Genomic DNA, 20930 nt, shown 5'->3' on the forward strand with positions numbered 1-20930 from the left:
GCCATTGTTGTGTGCAATTACTCTGGATGAGGCAAACCCTTAGGGACTATGGCTACAAATTGAGCAAAGTCCCTCTCCTATGTGAGAATGAGAGTGCAATCTGCATGGCGGATAATCCCGTTGAACACGGCCGCACTAAGCACATAGACATTCGGTATCACTTTCTAAGAGATCACCAACAAAAGGGATATATCGAAATTGCTTATGTTAATACCCAAAACCAATTAGCTGATATCTTTACCAAGCCACTAGATGAGAAAACCCTTAGCAAACTTAGGAATGAGCTAAATATACTTGATTCTTGGAATTTTGATTGAAACATTGCACACATTGCTCATTTATATACCTTTGATCATGTCTCTTTCACTTTGGTACAAATGCATATTTCTTATTATTCTTGTACCAAAGCTACGACTAATATGTTTTAAAGTGTATTTCTATACTAAGTCATAGATTGAAAGGGAAATGGAGTCTTCGGCAAAGAACAAGGCTTCCACTCCACAACTCCGACGGTATCATCTACCCTTTGTCGTTGCTCCCCCAAACTCTCAATGGTATAACCCTTCACTCATACTTATATTATCATTTAGGAGAAAGATGAAAAAGGGCTCTCAAAGTCTCTGTTTTTTGGCAATTCATGCCAAAGGGGGAGAAAATATTAAGCCCAAAGCAAAAGGACCGCACCACCACCATTTCAAAATCTTCGAAATAAAGTTTTAATTGGTATTTTTCAAATCAATATTCCTCGAGAATTAATATCTCAATTGGTATCTATGCTTCACTTGATTTGTGAAAGTAAAATTTCAATTGGTATCTAATTTACAATTAATCCTTCAATTGGTATCTTTTCAATTTTCAAATTGGTATCCATTTCAAAAACCCTCTTGAAAGCTAAGAGGAGAATTTCATTCAGGGGGAGTTTTGTTTAGTCAAAGAAAAAGTATTTGAAACAGGGGGAGAAATTTCAAATCTTGAAAAAGCTTCTCACAATCTTATTCATATACCTTTGACTATTTGCAAAAAGACTTTGAAAAGATTTTCCAAATGAATTTGCAAAAACAAAACAAGTGGTGCAAATGTGGTCCAAAATGTTAAATAAAAAGAAAAGCAATCCATTCATATCTAGTGAGATTATCAATTCGTTTAACTCCAAGTAACCTATGCACATTCTAAATGCAAACTAGTTACATTTCTGCACTTATTATTTGCTTTGGTTTGTGTTGGCATCAATCACCAAAAAGGGGGAGATTGAAAGGGAAATAGGGTTAACCTTTTCCTATAAATAATTTTGGTGGTTGATCATCAACACAAACACTTGGACTAATTAGTTTGCTCTAGATTTCATATATTACAGGTGCATAAGGTTCAAACACAAAACCAATAAAAGAATCAAGTTAGGGACTCAATTTGAGATGGAGCAAAGAACTTGTGTGTGCTGTGGGCTAGCGCACTGGACTGTCCGGTGCACCAGGACCGTACAAGTATCAACCATCCACTCTCGGGAAAATGAAGGCGCGCTCCGCTATAATTCACCGGACTGTCCGGTGTGCCACCGGACTGTCCGGTGAGCCAGCGGGCAACAGCTATCTGCGCGCAACAATCGAATCTGCAAAGTTCTATAGTGAGATACAGTGCAGCGTTAGAAGTCAGGGACACGAAGTCAGAGGGCACCGGACTTTCCGGTGCCACAAGAAGACAAAGCTCCAACGGTCGACTTCGCTCTGAACCCTAATGGTTGGGTGACGTGGCAGGGCACCAGACAGTGCACAGTGCCTGTCCGGTGGCGCACCGGACTGTCCGGTGCGCCCATCGCCAGCAACCTCCCCAACGGCTACCCAAGTGGTTGGGGGCTATAAATACCCCCAACCACCACAACTTCAAGCATCCAAGATTTCTGAAGATCACATTCAATACAAGAGCTCTAGCATTCACTCCTAGACACAATTCAAAAGATCAAAGCCTCTCCATGTCCCAAATTTATCTCAAACACTTAGTGACTTGTGAGAGAGAGATTTTGTGTTCTTTTGAGCACTTGCTTCTTGGATTGCCTTTCTTCTTTTTCATCCTTACTCTCAAGTGCTTTGTAAGCGAGGCAAGAGACATCAAGTGTGTGGTGGTCCTTGCGAGTCTTAGTGACCCATGAGATTAAGGAAGAAGGCTCACTCGGTCTAAGTGACCGTTTGAGAGAAAAGAAAGGGTTGAAATAGACCCGGTCTTTGTGACCTCCTCAACGGGGACTAGGTTCTTTGGAACCGAACCTAGGTAAAACAAATCACAGTGTTCACTCGCCTTATTTCTTGGTTGATTTGTTTTCCCTCTCTTTCAGAGTTTAATTTAATTCTAACGCTAACCCTGGCTTGTAGTGTGTGTTTAAGATTGTAAATTTCAGATTACGCCTATTCACCCCCCTCTAGGCGACTTTCACATAGGTAGCTTGCTGACATTTTAACCAAAACCCTCGATTAGTCCATAATTGCTCATTTACGAGGGGAATTGGATGTTTGTTTTCCCTTTTTAACTAAGGGATCCCTTTTGTTATCCCTTTGGCGTGAGTCTTGGACTACCTAGAGTATGAGAGCTTGTGTTGTGCAACCATATCTGTCGTCTTGTGGTGTGCAGGTGTGGAGCAAAGGGACGATGGTCGACGGTGAAGGTCATGCGGGTTCATGCCAATGGACCAGGAGTGGTGAAGGACGAGCGCTGGGACTTGACATAGGGACCAGAGAAGCCGAGTGACTAGCCTTGATGGTTGACCCTTAGAACACACACCGACACAAGGACGTGGCAGTGTGGATCATGTCACCAGTGCGGTCATGGACTGGCAGGGCAGATGTCTAGGACGTGGGGACTCGTATGTGGTATGTTACTCACGAAGGTTTCAATGATTGAGCCTCAAAATCACCTAGCTCTACGGATGGCGTGCTCCACTGAGTTTAGGCCTCAAAACTCGGTGGTGCGGTTCCGGTGGGAATCAAGGGTACCACGTGGCATCATCGCGAAGGGTGCATCAAGGCGAAGCAACTTCGTGTGGAGCACATGGCCGTTGGACGCCTATTTCAAGAGTTGGTCCATTTTGCTCCTAGTTAAGTGGATGAGCTCTATGTATCTAGGGGTAGTTGAAGCTAGTGAAATAACCCCCTATAAATAGGTCGAAGGTCTGTTGTGTGCAACCATCTCTTTTGCCTATCTCTTTAGACACTTGTTTAGAAAACAATAGTTTTCCACTCACTAGTTGCTCTAGTCTTAGCCTAGAGATCCGTAGGAAATTTGTAACTCCTCATATGTGAACCAGTGATTTTGAGAGGAATGGTGGCCATAACCATCCACAGTCCAGTGTTCGTCAAATGTTGTGCTAAGTTTGTGGTTGCTGCAGTTTTTTATTTGATTTTGTCTTTGCTCTTTCCCCTTCTTTTCTCTTGTTGGATTTAGTGAGAATTGTTGATTTCCTGAGTTTGAGGATTGATTTGGGGGACACCTACTGTTGGGACACTATCCTTGGATCATTTTGAGTCACTGGTTAGAGCATATCATGTATGTGCTTCGTTCTAGCAGTTTGATACGAAATAGCCAAACCCGACAAAACCCCAATCGCAATTGAGATTTTGAATATGTTCGAGAAGGTTTGATCTTTTCCTATTCAAACTTCACAAATATCGTCTCCTTCCTCAACTCTTGCTGCCTACAAAATTTGAGGACATTCTGACAATTTTTATCGAGCGGCACTGTCGCTCATTGGCCTGGCACTACTCCTCATCGGCACTGCCGGACTTTGGCCGGACACTGCCACTCGTCCTTGAAGGTCTTCCTTGGGGTTTTCCTCTAAAAGTTTGGGTTCCAAATCAACTTCTTTTGTCCCTTTGCGCTCATAATCTTGTCAGGAACTTGGTTAGAGTAGCCAATTGACACTTGATTGAGTTGTTCCTTTTTGGAGTGTTTTGGTGTCCCTAGAGGTTTGGATTGGGTTCGAGAATCAAGCCACAAGCTCTTGATTGAGAAATTTTTAGTGGCTCCCATTCACCCCCTTTGGTCGCCTCCCCGGTCCTTCATGCACCTAGTTGTTATAAGTATTCTATCAATCCAATTAAGTATTAGGACAAGTTGTCACAATACATGAGTGTAAATGTTAATGTGATAGCGACCAATTTAATGACCCAAGTGAATAAACACAATGATTTATCCCTAAGGTTTAGTGCTTTTTGACAATCTATGTCCTTGTTATGGTGGGTCCAATCTAGATGGTTCACATGCTAATCAATATCACATGTCAATCCCATAATTAGGGTGTCGTAAGAACACACTAGTGGAAGTGTGACTATACTTAGAGTGTCGTAAGAACCACACTAGCGTTGTGTGCATGGATGTGGAAGCGTGACTTTGTTTTAGTATGCCTTCTATGGGTATTTGTTACATATGTGGATTAATTATGATGCTCATTGTTAAAAATTATGTAAAAAATGAAGAAAATGCATCTTTTTGTATTCTTAATGAATTTATTGTTAAAGGGGAGACTTTTTGACACACATATTATACAACACTGCACATTTATCTTTGTAAGGGGAGATTTTGGTTTGGATCTTTTGTTCATGATCTTTTCACTTCTCTTTTGAATTTTAATCAAAAATAATTTTTCAAAGTGAATCCCAATGTTCAATGTTTGTGCGGTGTTGTCAATGCTTTAATCAAGCGGAGATAGTGAAATCATGTGTGAGGAAATATTGATTTAGATTGAAATTGGCTTTGCAAAGCCATTAACATAATATAGGATGATGTGCATGTTTGTGTATGTGCAAATACGCGGTTTGATATTAATATAGCATATTCATGAGTGGTGTTGTTTGAATTGAATTTGAGTCAAGTCGCGGACTTGTTCTAGTACAAAGTTGCATAGATTGTTTATGTGTAGGTGCTTGTGGAGACGAAACGTGGCCAGTGACGACAGAAGTCATGACTAAGTTTAGGAAGGGACTAAGGAATTATTGGTCAAAAATGATGAGCAGGACGTGTTAGATCATACATCAATGCATATGACAATTATGTGCATTGAAGACATGCTTGAAATGTTTAAAAGTTAAAACAAAAGTGAAGAGAAGAAAAGCAAAACAAAAATAGAATGTGAAGCCTGGTCACCCCATAGGCGCAATGCGGGAGGCTCGGTTGTGGGCTCTGCTAGCCCACCAGGGCGAGGCCTTGGCGGTGAAGTCACCAGCCCGAGGCAGAGCAGTGGCTTAGTGGCCAAATGGCGTGTGCGGCCCATAAGGTTGGCGCAATTGGCCTAAGGCGCAACGGCATGAAGGTGGCCCAAGCCAAGCTAGCTCAGGCGTAGGCGTAGGCCTAGGTGGGCTGCAGTGGTGCGGGCCTATTTTGGACTTCCTCTTAAATGGTAGTGATGTTTTTCCATTTAGTGACAGCGAATTAGATAACTCTTTGAGCAATAAATTTTATCTAAAATTGTAGATTAATCAAGAGCTTTTTAGGATTTAGAATAGAAACTTTCTGATGCTTTCGGTGATCACTTTATACACACAATCTTGATGATTAAGTTGAAGTTTATGCAAGGTTAGTGTGGTAATCTCGTTTTTGTCTTTGTTTATTAGTTGCATGACTAGTTCTAGACTAATTTATTAATTTTAGTTGTTACTCTTGAAATGAATCGTCTAGATCATTGCTAAGGTATCAAGTTAGTGATTGGATAATTAATATTTTATGGTTCTTGCTTAATCACGTTGTAGGGTTTGATTAATTTTCATCATACTTTGTCCCATCAGTCTTATTTCATTAATATCTCTAGATCCGAAAGTCTGATTAGTGTGATTCCAGTAGGATTAGATGCATATTTGGCGTAGTTTGTTCCGTTAAAATTTCAAGTCTATTAGAGTTTTGGATTTTGATCAGTATCAATTTTAGTACCTAAACAGAGTTCTGTCTAGATTTAGAAAAGCGAATTAAATTAGTTTTGCAATTCAGAGGATGCGATATAATTATTTTCAAGCTTCCACGATCATTCACCCGTATTGGATATCTTGATACTTTACGCTCATGTAACCGTAAAAGGCACATTTAAATCATATAGCACAATGCACAAGCAAAAGAATAGTGGACCAACTTGCACATTACAGGTAATTAGTCAACGTACATCCCGTACTCCTTGCCTAATTTCGTGTCAACGTCGAGGTCCCCATGATCCGCGCTTGTGTTGTTAGTATGGTGATCGTGCCATGAGCATCAACCCCATGGTGTATGTCACTATGTATTCTACTGGGAACTAGGAAGGTTTGCCTCATTTTTTTAATGAGATATGAAGCATACCAAGTCAGCTACTTTTTCATGGGTAGCCTTGTATTCCTCGAGCCTACCATGCCTAAAGTTTGGCTCTTGTTCCGGACAAGAGTCACATGACCAATGGAGCATGTTACTTCTCATCTGAGCCATGTATAGTGCTCAAAGTTTGGCTTTGAACTATAAGCAAAAAGTAAAACCAAAAACAAGCATGACCTAGTGATAAAAATCTTTGTTACTACAAGAAGAAGAAAGACAGTAGTAGTGCTGGTATTCCTCATGCTTGCCATTCCTAATGTATGCAAAACTATTGCCTACCAGTGACACTCGTGTGTATATATATATATATATATATATATATATATATATATATATATATATATATATATATATATATATATATATATATATATATATATATAGTATTTAGAGCCCTGGGCTTCCTATAACTATAGAAAGCCTTGGCCTTACCTTTCGATCTGGCTGACCTGTACGTGGCGGAGGCCCGAACCTTCATAGGCCCAGCTAGAAGAGCCCGAGCGCTAGGCCCATTCACCCCACAGCGTCACCCCAGATCGCCAACCGCTCTCTCCCTCACGCCAATCCAAACCCTAGCCTTCGCCAGCCTACCGCTCCCCTCCGTCTCCCCACCCGCGGACCGGCCCCGTGCCACGGCTGACCCGTCGTCCGAGCTCGACGCGGCGGCCTGGGAGGGGGCCGCCGGTGCCACCACCGCGCTGCTCGACGAGAGCGGCATGATGTGAGGCGGCTGTGCGGCGTGGGTGCGGTCCATCCGGGCGGCGGACTCGCTAGTGGAGATGGCGGCGGTCAACCTCCTTGCTGAGTCCGTCGCGGTGCGCTTGCGGGCGCCGGCGCCACCGGGCGCGGGGGAGGAGCTCGCGGCCAGGCTCACGGAGTGCGGGTTCCCCGCTACGGCACGCCGAGGGGGAGCGGCCGCGAGTGCTGGGGAGAGCGCGCGCAAGTGGAGGGAGATGGCGGCTAGGAAGGAGGAACTCCTGCTGCGGAGCCGGGACCGAGTCGTGTTCGCGTTGCCGAAGAGCGGGACCGATATGCTGGAGCTGGAGAGGTCGAGGGAGCTCACGCGGCCGTCCGCGTCGCACCCGACTCCCTGTCAAGGGACGCAGAAATGAGGCGTTTGATGCAGAGACAGGCAAAGAATAGTTACAGGAAGATGGAAGAGTTTGTCATAAACAGGCTGAGAGAAATTATGAGGTCAAACAGATTTGATTTTTTCATTCCAAAGCTACCATCAGTATTTGATAATTATTTGGATGAGTCCTCTTGATGGTCTAATATGATGTACTAATATTTCACACCCATATTTGTTCCATTTTACAGGTTTCCAAGATCGAAGGTAGGTTGAAAAATGGGTATTATGCTCACCATGGCTTTCGTACCTGTTGGAACTTGCTCTCAATCGCAAGGAGGCCAACAAGGGTGAACAGTAGTGACAACAGGGTTACGTGCTAGGAGGCAATAGCTCTGTTAATCTGCCCTCCCACGGGCACTGTGCAGGGGTATTTATAGGTACCTGAGCGCCCAGCGCCTTGTGCTAAGGACGCATGTGCCCTCAGCTACCTAGGTTATCCCCAGAATATTCCCATAAAGTGGGGTTACAGACTGTAATTACAGGGATGCCTTTACAGATCAGGCCCGTAACTCGCGGCGGCCACGCATGGCCTGTTACAATGGGCCGGAACGCACGTGGGCCTCTGAGCTGGACGAGGCCGCACTGTGGGATGACTTCGTCGCCGGTCTTCGTCTGGTGCCGATCAAGCGAAGGGTGTCCCTGCCTGTTCTGTCCCTGTCTGACCAGCGGTTATCAGCGAAGACTTCGAGCGAGGGGTGGCGCCTTTGCCTTCGCCCCAACATTTGCCCTCCGAGGGACCAGTTCGACAAAGTCACCTGGTGCCGAAGACGTCGCTAGATGGCGGAGACGCTGCCCTCGCTCGAAGTGGTTCCCGGGGGTTTTTGATGTGACCGTTGATGGACGGCGTACTGTTGGATAGCGGGTTTCCCGAAGCGCCGCGCCCTGTCGGATTGCGGGTTTCCCGAAGAGCCGCGCCCTGCCTATAAAAGGGGGCGGGGGTCGGCGCTTTTTGAACTTTGCCTTCCGCACTCCGTGAAAACCCTAGCCGCCCGCCGTCTTGCTGCTCGTCTGCCCGCCGTGCTCTTGTTCGCCGGAGATCTGGCTCGAGTGAAGCAGACCGCCCGCCGCCGCCGACGGTACGTAGCGATGCCGTCCTCTTCTTTTTCCGCTGCCGCTACGCCGCCGGCCGCCGCCTCGTCTGAGGAGACGCTGAGTAGTTTGATGGTGGAGGAGTTGCGCGCCGGCGATTCTGTTGATTTTGGCGTGTCGCGGATGACGTCAGCCCGCGTTCAAGATATGCAGCGGTTGGGTTACTTTGGCGGCGGAGTTGCTCGTGCTCCGGGGACGGAGGAAGTCCCCGAGCCGGAGGGTGAGTTGGTCGTTTTTGAGGCGTACTTCGCCGCCGGTCTCCGCTTGCCTGCGCACCGGTTTGTTGGCGAAGTCCTGCGTAGGTTCAACGTTCAAATACATCAGCTGACACCGAATGCCGTGGTGGCGCTGTCGAAGTATGTCTGGGCGACGACTTCGTACGGCGGACAGCCATCGGTTGAAGTTTTTGCGAAGTATTATTGTTTGCACTGGCAGAAGAGGATGATTGGGGACAAAGTTGCTCAGTTTGGGTCATGCACATTCACGCCGAAGACCGACAAGACCACAATGCAAGTAGTGGAGTTGGTTCCATGCGCCCGCAACAAGTGGGGCAACTGGAATGAATTTTGGTTTTACGTTGCTGAGGGTACCGTCGAAGGCCATGAGGGACTCCCCGTGTCTGAGATGTGCTCTCATTATTACTCAGCGTATCCGCCCTTTGAAGTGGCAGAGGAGGATGCGGACGAAGGGGCCCTTCAGTGCGCCGCCGGTCAGAGCAGTGGGCGTGATTTAGTTGAAGAGTTCGTGGCGTACGGGGTGTGGCCCTTGGCGCATGGCTGGGCGTTGGGCGAAGTGTGCCCTCGCCAGATGCCTTTTCACGGAGGAAGGGTGGTGCGAAGTCCTGCCTTCGCACTGAATCTGCGAAACCGCGACCCGGCCGCCTTTGTGCGCGATGCGGAGGATGGGGCGGTGCGGCTCGTGGGACGTTACGTGCCGAGGACAGAAGGCTAGCACAGCTTTGATATCCGCGGGTCAAATGACCGTTTGAACAGGGTTTTCGAATTAAATCAATTGCCGTACGACGGCTATCCTGGTCAAGACGAAGCGGACCGCCGTGGAAAGAAGCCGGTGGTGGAGACTGGAGACGACCCTGCGCCGGCGGCCGCCCCTTCCTCCAAAAAGAGAAAATTAGGTACTGCGATGGGAGGACTTGGGGTGTCTGATAGTTTTGCTAGAGAGTTGATGAGGACGTGCGCGGCCCCGGGGGAAAGGATGTCTTCGCCCGAGCTCCGGGAGTCTTCGGCTCGGATGCTGAGGGTTACCGGGGGTTGCTGGCCTAGGAATGTTCCTATCCCCTGCGCGGCTGACGAGGACTGTTTTACATCTCGCATGGTTCGTGAATGGAGAGTTTTTCCTTACGGGCGGAATATTGCTGATGTTGTGTCGGCAGTGATGGACAAGGATCGCCAGGGGGCAGCGCAAAAACGTCAGGCGGCTGTCAGGCTTCATGAAGCCAGGCCGAAGAGGCAGCGGGGGTCAGCGAAGGCTACGGCCTCCGGCGGAGGCAAGCCGCCGTTGGCGGCGAAGTCGGGCGCCTCTGCATCTAGCAAGGCACCGGAGGCAACGGCAGGCGCCGGAGGCTCCAAATCGACGAAGGTGGTGTAGCCGGTCAGCGGAGTGGCGGAGGTCGCGAAGGCGGCCCGAGCGTTGCCGTTGTCGGGCAAACGTGTTGCCGACTTCGGCACCGATATTAATGTGGACGACTATCTTGGTGGTAAGTCGTTGGCTCGTTTTTTTTAATTCGTTGATACGTTGCAGGGTCGGACGAAGGCCAACTTGCTATAGTTGCGCCTGCCGCGGCGATCGCGACGGCTGCCATAGTGCCGAAGGCGAGGGGCGAGGCTCTTGGCGCCGGAGGCGAGGTGTCGGCCCTCGCGGTTGTCAGGGACGAGGCGGGCGCAGCGACCCGCCGGCTGAAGGAGGTGACGGAGGCGCTGAGTCAGGTCCGCTGAGCTATACTCTCTCCCCCTTTTTTTTAACAACGGCCTTACGTGTGCTCTGCAGGTGGCTGACTTCGCCAGCCGTACTGCGTCGGGGGCCCTTACGGCAGCTGTGTCTGCCGAAGTCGAGAGACTTCGGACGCAACATGCTGACGCTGTCCGTGAAAAATCGGCCTCCGACAGCAAGTGCCGTAAACTGACGGACAAGGTGGCCGCACTAGAGAGGGAGAAGGCTGACCTCCGGCGCCAACTGGCGGGGGAGAGGAGGGAGGCCAACGAGGCCATCGCCAAGGAGCAGGCTGCGCAGGCGGAGGCCAAACTGGCGCGGGCGGAGGGCAATCTTGCCAAGGAGCTCGCCGAACATCTGCAGGAGCGGCTCACCGCCCTGGAGAGCCGCGCGAAGTAGGCCGAGGCCGCGATGCGTGCGGAGGCCGAACGGACGCGCACACAGCTTATGGATACATATCGTGAGCTGGGTGCGCGGACCGGTGACTTCGAGGTGCCGGACCGAGAGCCCGGGCTTCGCTGTCTGGAATGGGTGCAGGAGGAGCTGCAGGAACTCCCCACTGTCGTGGGGGGGTTTATGTCGTACGCCTCCCTGGTCACCTGCGAGGGGGCGATGAACGCACTCTCCCGCGAAGGGTGCCGGCACTTCGAGGTCTTCGACCAGGCAGATGAAGATTTTGAGCGAGATGTCTATAAGGTCGAAGACCCCGTAGTGAAGGAATCCGCCGGGGCCCTCTATGACCGGATGTGGGGTCCGCACGGTCGTGAGGTGGTCAGGGAGCGGACCGAGACTGCGAGGGCTCAGGTAACGTTGTAGTTTGTTTGGCGTTTGCTGGATGTGGGTTGTGCGTGTGTTTGCTGAATTTTGTGTGTTTTGTCTTAGGCGACGCGTGGCGAGCGGGTGGACGACTTCGGGGCGTTGAACAGCGCGCTGCCTGACCCGGAGCCGACCCCTGCGGAGGTCGTGTCTGGGGTCGCCCTGGAGCTAACCCCGGAGACCGCGGAAGACGCACCGGATGCCCCCACATCTGCTGTGGCCGGCGAAGACCTGCCCCCAAAGGTGGCCGAAGGCGCACCTGATGCCCCCGCAGCTGCTGTGCCGAGTGCTGAAGATCCCGCGGCGGTGGCGGCGGAAACAGCGGCGGAAGCAGCGGCGGAGCCAACGGCGGAGGCTCCCGCAGCGTCAGGGCCTTCGCAGGTGGCGTAGTGGGTGTATAGGGTTGGGGAATTTTGGATATGTTGCTGAATTTTGGTTGCTGCGCAGGTTCATGATTTTGGGCCTGCGCACGCAACCGCTACTACTGAATTTTTGGCGGCTTCGACCGCGGAAGGTGGTAATGAATATGGTGGATCGGCATCTGAGTTTTTTGATTTTACTGACTCTGGGAGCTCGGTTGAGTGGACTGAGGAGTCGTCGGAGGAGGACTTGGACTATTTTGCGGCCTTGGACGTGGCTGCGGCGGAGGCTTCGCCACACGCCGCGGACGCGCAAGATGTGCCAGGTCCTAGCACCGGGCGCCGACGACGAAGGGCGGTTGCAAAGCGTAGGGTTAGTACGGAGGAAGGGGCGCGGCTTCGTGTGAGTAGGGCTGGTCGGCAGGAACTGTTGTCTTTGCCGGCCGCCGCGAGTACAGGGGAAGGGGAACTGCGAAGTCTTTTTGCGAGTGAGGAGCTTAGGATAATGTTATTTAATTATAGGGAGATGGGAATTATTCCTAAGGTTGAGCCGATGTAGAGTGTGGCGCCCTCGCTTGTATATGTGTAAAGGCTTGTACGATGAAGTTGTGTGCCCTCGCTTGCCTGTGCCTGCGAAGGCGTTGTGTACTTTGTCTGGTATGTTTTGTTATGCTGTGCTGGTGTGATTATAGTCGGTCTTGGCGCGGACGGTTTGATGCTGTCATTTCTGCTTTTGTTGTGCTAGTCCGGCTGCGCCCTTAGGCGGCCTCTGCGCGGATAGTCTTCGCGGTAGACTTCGGGTTTTTTCGCACTTGTTGTGCTAGTCCGGCTGCACCCTTAGGCGACTTCTGCGCGGATAGTCTTCGCGGTAGACTTCGGTTTTTTCGCACTTGTTGTGCTGGTCCGGCTGCACCCTTAGGCGACTTCTGCGCAGATAGTCTTCGCGGTAGACTTCTGTTTTTTCGCACTTGTTGTGCTGGTCCGGCTGCACCCTTAGGCGACTTCTGCGCGGATAGTCTTCGCGGTAGACTTCTGTTTTTTCGCACTTGTTGTGCCGGTCCGGCTGCACCCTTAGGCGACTTCTGCGCGGATAGTCTTCGCGGTAGACTTCTGTTTTTTCGCACTTGTTGGGCTGGTCTGGCTGCACCCTTAGGCGACTTCTGCGTGGATAGTCTTCGCGGTAGACTTCTGTTTTTTCGCACTTGTTGTGCTAGTCCGGCTGCACCCTTAGGCGACTTCTGCGCGGATAGTCTTCGCGGTAGACTTCTGTTTTTTCGCACTTGTTGTGCTAGTCCGGCTGCACCCTTAGGCGACTTCTGCGCGGATCTGTCGCACGCGAGGGTGGCTAGCGCTTAGCCTCGCGGTGACCTCGAATTGGTCGAATGTCGAAGACCGTCGTCGCGGTCTTTTTTCGACGCAAGTTTTTGCGGGGGATTTTTCTCACATATATTACATGGCTTCGCCTCGTTAAAAACCTCACCCCCCGGGAGGAAAAGAGTGCGGGCCGGTACAAGATTGTGTTTGGCGAATTACAAGGGCGAAATCAGCCCTAATGAGTCAAACAAAAAATTTGCGGAGGTTGTCGATGTTCGAGGAGTGCTCCAGGTCCTCGCCGTTTGGCGTTGTGGGCCTGTAAGCGCTGGGGGAAGCTTTTGTCTTGACTATAAAGGGGCCCTCCCACTTGGGCTCCAGCTTGCCCCTGGACTCCGTCCGAGCTGTTCGGACGAGTACGAGGTCCCCTTCGCTAACTCCCTCGGGATGACTGCGTGGTCGCGCCATGCTTTGGTCTGGGCTTGGTATTTGTTTAGGGCCTGTAGGGCGAAGACCCGGTCTCCGTCAATGAGATCCTTTGAAGTTGGCTCGTCCACGTCGGGGACGGCTGATGGAACTGTTCGCGGGGACCCATGCTTTATTTCTTGTGGGGTCATGGCCTCCGATCCGTATAGAAGGCGGAAAGAGTGAACCCGGTCGCCCTACATTCAGTTGTGTTTAGCGCCCAGACTGCCTCAGGTAACAAATCGGTCCATCTGCCTTTTTTTTCATCGAGGAGCATTTTCTTGACAGCTGTGAAGATTTTCCCATTGGCGCGCTCCACGACCCCGTTGGACTGCGGATGATAAACTGAAGCGAAGGCAAGCTTGGTGCCGACGGAGAAACAAAAATCCTTGAAATCTTGGCTGTCAAACTGCTTGCCGTTGTCAACTGTTAGTTCGGACGGTACTCCGAAGCGGCAAACAATGTTTTGCCAGAAGAATTTTTGGGCAGTCTTTGATGTTATTGTAGAAACAGCCCTCGCTCGATCCATTTGGTGAAGTATTCGACGGCTACGAAGGCGAACTTAAGGTTCCCCTGAGCGGTGGGCAGGGGCCCGACAATGTCCAGGCCCCAACGCTGGAGAGGCCATGTATGGGCAATCAGCTTTGTATACTGCGAGGGGTTGCCTGACCGAGGAGAAAACTTCTGGCAGGCTTCGCAGGACCTTGTGACCCGATTTGCGGCACAGATCATTGCGGGCCAGTAAAACCCTTGGCGGATCACCTTGGCAGCTAGGGCCCTTGGCCCTGCGTGCGAGCCGCACGTGCCACTGTGGACTTCACGTAGGATCTACATGCCTTCGGTTTCGGCGACGCACTTAAGCATTGGCTGATTGACCCCTTTCTTGTAGAGTTGGCCCTCAATCAGTGCGAAGTCCCGGCTTCGATGTCTGAGGCGCTTGGCCTCGCTGACGTCGGTTGGATGATAGTACCCCTGTAGGAACAGGGTTATTGGTGCCCGCCAGTCCTCGGTCATGATTAGGTTGACTATGCGGTGGCCCTCGCTATCATTAGTTATTTGGAGCCCTTCGGGGCTCCGGACGGCTGGCGTGCCGATGATGTGAAAGAACACGTCGGAGGGCAAGGACTCGCCCCTGGCGGCGGCCTTGGCCAATGCGTCGGCCTCCTCGTTCTTGGCCCTATCCACATGTTGCAAGGTGAATCCCTTGAACTGTCTCTCGAGACTTCGGATGGCCGCTAGGTATTGCATGAGCGCGGGGTCTTTTGCTGCGTAGTCTTTCTCGACCTGGCCGGCAACTATCTTGGAGTCTGTTTTGATGATACATGTGGTGACTCCGAGGGCCCTTAGCTTGCGGAGGCCGAGGATAACTGCTTCATATTCTGCTATATTGTTTGTGCATCTGTCGGATTCCAGAGCGAAGCTGAGGCGTGCTGCATATATGTGCTTGACTCCGGCTGGTGAGGTGACGACTGCGGCGGCGCCTGCCCCCGCATGGCACCATGCGCCGTCGCAATGGATAGTCCAAACCTTCTCTGTGGACGGGTCTGGCTGTGTTATTGGCCCAGTCCAGTCGACGACGAAGTCTGCCAGGACTTGTGACTTGATGGCTATCCTGGGCTCGAAGCTGATGTGGTAGCCGGATAGTTCGGCTGCCCACTTGGCAATCCTCACCGATGTCTCCGGGTTTCTGAATAGTTCGCCGAGTCCCCTGTCTGAGGTGACTCGGACCTTGAATGCTTCAAAGTAATGGCGCAGTTTGCGCGAAGACATAACGACTGCGTAGGCGATCTTCTCCAGCTCTGTCATGTTGCACTTGGACGGTGTCAGTACCTCGGAGACATAGTAAACGAGGCACTGTCTGACCGCGCCCTCAACTGTCTGCTCCTGCACTAGTGCCGCGCTGACCGCGTGCGGCGAAGCCGCGACATAGAGCAATAGGGGGAGCGAGGAGTCAGGGCTTGTGAGGATGGCCAGCTCTGACAGGTACTGTTTTAGTGAGGCAAAGGCCGCTGCCTGCTCCGGTCCCCAGGCGAAGTCTTTCGCACCGCGGAGTGTTTTGAGGAAGGGGAGACTTCGCTCGGCGGACCTGGAGATGAATCTGTTGAGAGCGGCCAATCTGCCTGTCAGACGCTGGACGTCCCTGGCGGACTGCGGAGGCGACATGTCTACGATGGCCTGGATCTTGGTTGGGTTGGCCTCGATGCCGTGGTGTGACACCAGGTAGCCCAATATCTTGCCCTGGCGAACACCGAAGACGCACTTTTTCGGGTTTAGGCGGAGTCGTGCATCTCGCATGTTCGCGAATGTTTCGGCGAGGTCGGCGAGATGGTCCTCCTTATTCTTGCTGGCGACGACGATGTCGTCCACATATGTAAATATATTTCTGCCAACCTGCCCTTCGAGTACTGTTTTGGTGAGTCTGGAGAAGGTGGACCCGGCATTCTTGAGTCCCTCCGGCATTCTGATGAAGCAATATGTGCCGAAGGGTGTTATAAAGCTGGTGCTGGCCTTGTCTTCCTCCTTCATGTATATCTTGTGATAGCCGGAGAAGCAGTCGAGGAGTGACATGACCTCGCATCCGGCCGCGCTATCGACTATTTTGTCGATCCGTGGCAACGAGAAATTGTCCTTTGGGCAGGCCTTATTGAGACTGGTGAAGTCTATGCACATTCGCCATTTCCCGCTTTTTTTCTGCACCATTACAACATTGGAGAGCCATGTGGGGTAAGCCACTGGCTCGATGAATTTAGCCTCTAGGAGGTGGTGCACCTTCGCCTTGGCGGCCTCTGTCTTTTCGTCGGACATTTTGCGAAGCCTTTGCTTTTTTGGTCGCACCGAAGGGTCAATTCCGAAGCTGTGCTCAATTATGGATCGGCTGACTCTGACCAGGTCGAGGGCGGACCAGGAGAAGACATCTTTATTCTTGGACAGGCACCAGAGAAGCTTCTCTTCTTCATGTGAGGTAAGGTCTTCGCTGATAGTGACTGTCTGCTTGGGTGTGGCCTGATCGAGGGGGACAGTCTTGGTCCCGTCTTGGCTTTGCAGCTGTGCCTTGTCGTGCTGTTTATCGGTTGGGCTGGCAGGCGCAGGGACCTCGCACTGGGTCGTGAGACAGTGCACGTTCCTCTGACTGGGCACAAAGTCCCGCTCTATGTTGCGCGCCGTCTGCTGGTTGCCGTAGACCGTAATAGCGCCTAGCGGACCTGGTATCTTCATACATAGGTACAGTCCGTGGATGGCAGCTTCGAACTTATTGATGGAGCCCCGGCCCATGATGGCGTTGTATGGATATACCATGTCGACGATATCGAAGGTTACTTGCTCACTTCGGGCATTGGGTGCTACACCGAAGGAGAGGGGCAACTCTATTTTGCCAACGGGAAAGGTGCCCTTGCCGCCGAAGCCATACAACGAGTTGTCCGAAGGCTTGAGCAGGTTGTGGCTTATACCCATGCGGTCGAAGGCGTGGAGGAAGATGATGTCCGCCTGACTGCCGTTGTCGACTAGGACTTTGTGTAAGTCCCAGCCTGCCACGCTGCAATTGATGACCATAGCGTCGATGTGGGGGGCACTGCGGAGATCGACGTCTCGTGCGTCGAAGGTTAGCGGTATGTGGGACCACTTTGTCTGCACGACTGGGCCAGTGACGGCGACATGGTTGATGATGCGGTAGTGGTCCCGCTTCTGCCGCTTGGTGTCGAAGTCAGTGCTGGACCCCCCCGTTATCATGTGAATGACTCCGCGATATGGTTGATCGGCGAAGTCTTCCTGCTTTGGGGCATGGGGGATGTTTTGATGTTGCTGGTGTGGTGGTGGGGGTGGAGGAGGTACGATTTGTACTTTCTGATGGTGTTGGTAAGCATGGTGCGGTGGATGCGGGGCGGGAGCGTGGATATATGGTGGAGGGGTGGCTGGTAATTATGCGCGACAATTCTGGGATTGTCGGCTGGCTGCGCCCGCGCCATTCTGTCTCTGGTGGCCTTCGTTTCGGGGCAGTCTTTGGTTTGGTGGGCGCAGTCTTCGCCGTGGAAAAGGTAGTAGAATCGGCGCGGCGGCTGTGAGCGCCCTCGGCCCCTGCCACGAGTTCCATTTCCGCGGCCCTGGGGGGGATATTCCTGGCGACGAGGGGGGTCAGCAGCAGGCTGCTGGTTGGCGATGTTGTGCACTTGCTGCTGACTGCGGCCATCTCGACCGGAGTCTGGCTGCGGAGTCCTCGTCCACGTGCGGCTGGACTGCGGGGCATCTTTGGGTTTCCGCTGTGACTCAACCTTGCGCTGGTGGAGCTCTTCGGATTTGGCATATTTTTCGAAGAGCTGATATAGCTCCTGGAGGTTCTTGGGTGGATCTCTGATACAGTGGCTGTAGAGGACGCCGGCACGAAGGCCACTGATGGCGTAGTGGATAGCGATCTGATCATCGACGGAGGGCAGCTGTGACTTGAGTGTTAAGAATTTGCGGTAATACTCCCGCAGAGTCTCCTTTTCCAGCTGCTTGCAAAGCGAGAGCTCGGCCAAGGCGTTGGTGTCTGGGCGGTACCCTTGGAAGTTGAGCAGGAACTTGTCCCTGAGACTTCTCCATGAATCAATGGACAGCGGAGGCAATCTGGTGAACCAGGTGAGTGCTGGGCCCTCTAGGGCGATGATGAAAGACTTTGCCATTGTGGCGTCGTCCCCTCCGGCGGATGCAACGACGACCTGATAACTCATTATGTATTGCGCCGGGTCGGTGCTGCCGTTGTACTTGGGATAAGTCCCTGCTCAGAAGTTAGCTGGCCAAGGCGTCACTTGCAGGTGTGGCGCCAGGGGACTTCGCTCGTCGAGGTAGTTGACCCCTTGGAATGGCGCGCCGTGCTGGAAGGTGTAGTCACGCTGGGGGAAACGCGGGTTCTCCGGCTGTGCTCGGTGTTGCAGGGGTGGCCCATGCTGCAGGCCGAGGTGGCCTTCGCGCGTGTCTTCCGGTTGAGCGCGCTGCTGGAGGGGTGGCTCTTGCTGCCGGCCAAGGTGGCCTTCGCGCTGCATCAGCGCGATCTCGCGCTCGAGGTCTTGGGCCTTCTGCTCCTCGTCGCGTATCATTTGCCGCACTTTGGCTAGTGCGGACACACGCTGGTGCTTGGCCTCCAGTATCTCTTTCTGCCTCTGGAGATTGCGGTTCTTGAGGCGCAGGGCGCGCAGCTGTTCTTCTGTTGAGACGCCGAGGACCTCACCGTCCTCGGTGAGGTCCGCGCCTTCCAGTGGGGCGAAGCCTGGGGGCGGCTGCGATTGTCCTTCGGGCCCGCAGGTGCAGAAGGTGTCGTCTTCGCAGGTGCGGGGAACATTGTCTTCAGTGGGCTCTTGGTGGGTGGATTGGGTGAGGGCGAGGGCCTTGCCCTTTCTTGCGGCGAGCAGTGCTGCCTTCGCAGCCTCGTCAGCCTTCGGGTTAGCTCTCTTGGGTGCCATCGCGGGTGGTTTTGTCGTAGCACGAACGGTGGGCGCCAAATGTTGGAACTTGCTCTCAATCGCAAGGAGGCCAACAAGGGTGAACAGTAGTGACAACAGGGTTACGTGCTAGGAGGCAATAGCTCTGTTTATCTGCCCTCCCACGGGCACTGTGCAGGGGTATTTATAGGTACCTGAGCGCCCAGCGCCTTGTGCTAAGGACGCATGTGCCCTCAGCTACCTAGGTTATCCCCAGAATATTCCCATAAAGTGGGGTTACAGACTGTAATTACAGGGATGCCTTTACAGATCAGGCCCGTAACTCGCGGCGGCCACGCAGGGCCTGTTACAATGGGCCGGAACGCACGTGGGCCTCTGAGCTGGACGAGGCCGCACTGTGGGATGACTTCGTCGCCGGTCTTCGTCTGGTGCCGATCAAGCGAAGGGTGTCCCTGCCTGTTCTGTCCCTGTCTGACCAGCGGTTATCAGCGAAGACTTCGAGCGAGGGGTGGCGCCTTTGCCTTCGCCCCAACAGTACCATCAAGCATGACATCCGTACCATGTGCCAAGATGCATTGAGGTAAAAATGACCTAATCGAACCTAGGTTAAGATTTCTAGAAGTATATGTGTTCACTGTATTTCTAACATTTCCTATTCTACCTCAGATATAAAGATGGCAATGATTTGGATGATGTAAAGCAAATTGTTGTCTCCTTCATACAACTAGCAAAGAGACTAGGGAACCCAAGGTACATTTTTGAGAGAAACGGAGCAGCAGCCCAGGACAGCCTGGACATTAGTCAATATTCATTTGATACTAAACTCAAAAAGAAGCAAAACAAAACAAGAGCAAATTTGGTGGCTGCTGGAGCAGATAATTCATCTCGTGCATTTGACCTTGAAATCAAAAGAAGCCTGTCTAAATTAAAGAAAAAGGATGTCTGCTCTGGTAGTGAAACATCTGATGATGATGGCTACTCTGAAGGTGATGAAACTGAGAGTGAAACTACTGTTTCTGATACTGAGAGTGACTTTGATGTAAATTCTGGAGCCTGGGATTTAAAAGGAAATGGCCTAAAGTTAACTGAACATGGGGAGTCTGTGATCGATGATCGTATATTAGGTGCCCGCATGACAAAGAGGAAGTCTATAGAATCAAGTCAGCTTGTCACTCATCCAATTGATGAGATTCTGTATTGGCACAATGCTGTTCCGAGAGAACTAAGTGACATAGCAGGATTTAATATGAGGCTGCAGTTTATTGCAGATGTGCGCATTTTCCATAGGTACGAACCTTCAAATCTCAAATCATGTGAATCTTTTTTATAGTGTTACTTGCTGCTAATACATTCAACCTTACTATTTCAGGCATATACTTGTACCTAGTACACTTGTCCAATCAGCTGCAAATCCTTGGGAGATATGACGGTAAACTACGCCGCTTAAGCATAAGGAGTTATTTTGAGTTCACCATTTCGGTTTGCTCTGCCATTGGTAGTCCATAGGCATACTATTATTGTGCTCTCTGTTCTCCAAAATAATTTGAGGGGTGACCAAGGACCCTTCTAGGCTTGAAGATCAATACTCCGTACATTCCAAATTATAGTTGATCTTAGTTTCGGACATGCTATTCTGCTCACAGTTCTCAACGATACATAAGTCCTACAACGGTTTGGGCTTTTCTCCAGTCCAGTAAAATAGCTAATGTGACGTTTTTGTTTCTGAAGGTGTATTTTGGCATGCTTGATGGTTTGCTGGCTGCAGAACAGCTTCCCGAGGAATACCGGGACCGGTGCCAGGTAAACCATTCTCGCAATCCCGGTTTCATTCTTTCATTCATATAGCTCACGTTACGTTGTAGTATTTTATTTCTGAAGGTGTATTTTGGCATGCTTGTTGTAGTATTTTATGCAATCACCAGTTTTTTCTCTTTGCAAATTAGAACATGGGAGGAAAAGAACCTCAACACATGGACCAATAGTAGGAAAAAAACTTCAACTAATGTAATAAAAGGATCATTTTTATGCAATACATAGAAGCATTTTATGCTAGTTTAGATAAAATGTATCATCCTTTAGTAG

General features: G+C 51.1%; 1 protein-coding gene across 1 annotated transcript; it reads left to right on the top strand.

The window, feature by feature from the left end:
* Positions 1-19388: 19388 nt before the first annotated feature.
* On the top strand, positions 19389-20275 carry LOC103642349 (uncharacterized). Its single transcript, XM_020545310.1, has 3 exons — positions 19389-19428; positions 19515-20135; positions 20218-20275. The coding sequence occupies exons 1-3, from the start codon at positions 19409-19411 to the stop codon at positions 20273-20275; spliced, it is 699 nt and encodes a 232-aa protein (XP_020400899.1). The 5' UTR covers positions 19389-19408.
* The last annotated feature ends 655 nt before the right edge of the window (positions 20276-20930 follow it).

Source organism: Zea mays, chromosome 10, assembly GCF_902167145.1.
Source record: "Zea mays cultivar B73 chromosome 10, Zm-B73-REFERENCE-NAM-5.0, whole genome shotgun sequence".
Lineage (NCBI taxonomy): Eukaryota > Viridiplantae > Streptophyta > Magnoliopsida > Poales > Poaceae > Zea > Zea mays.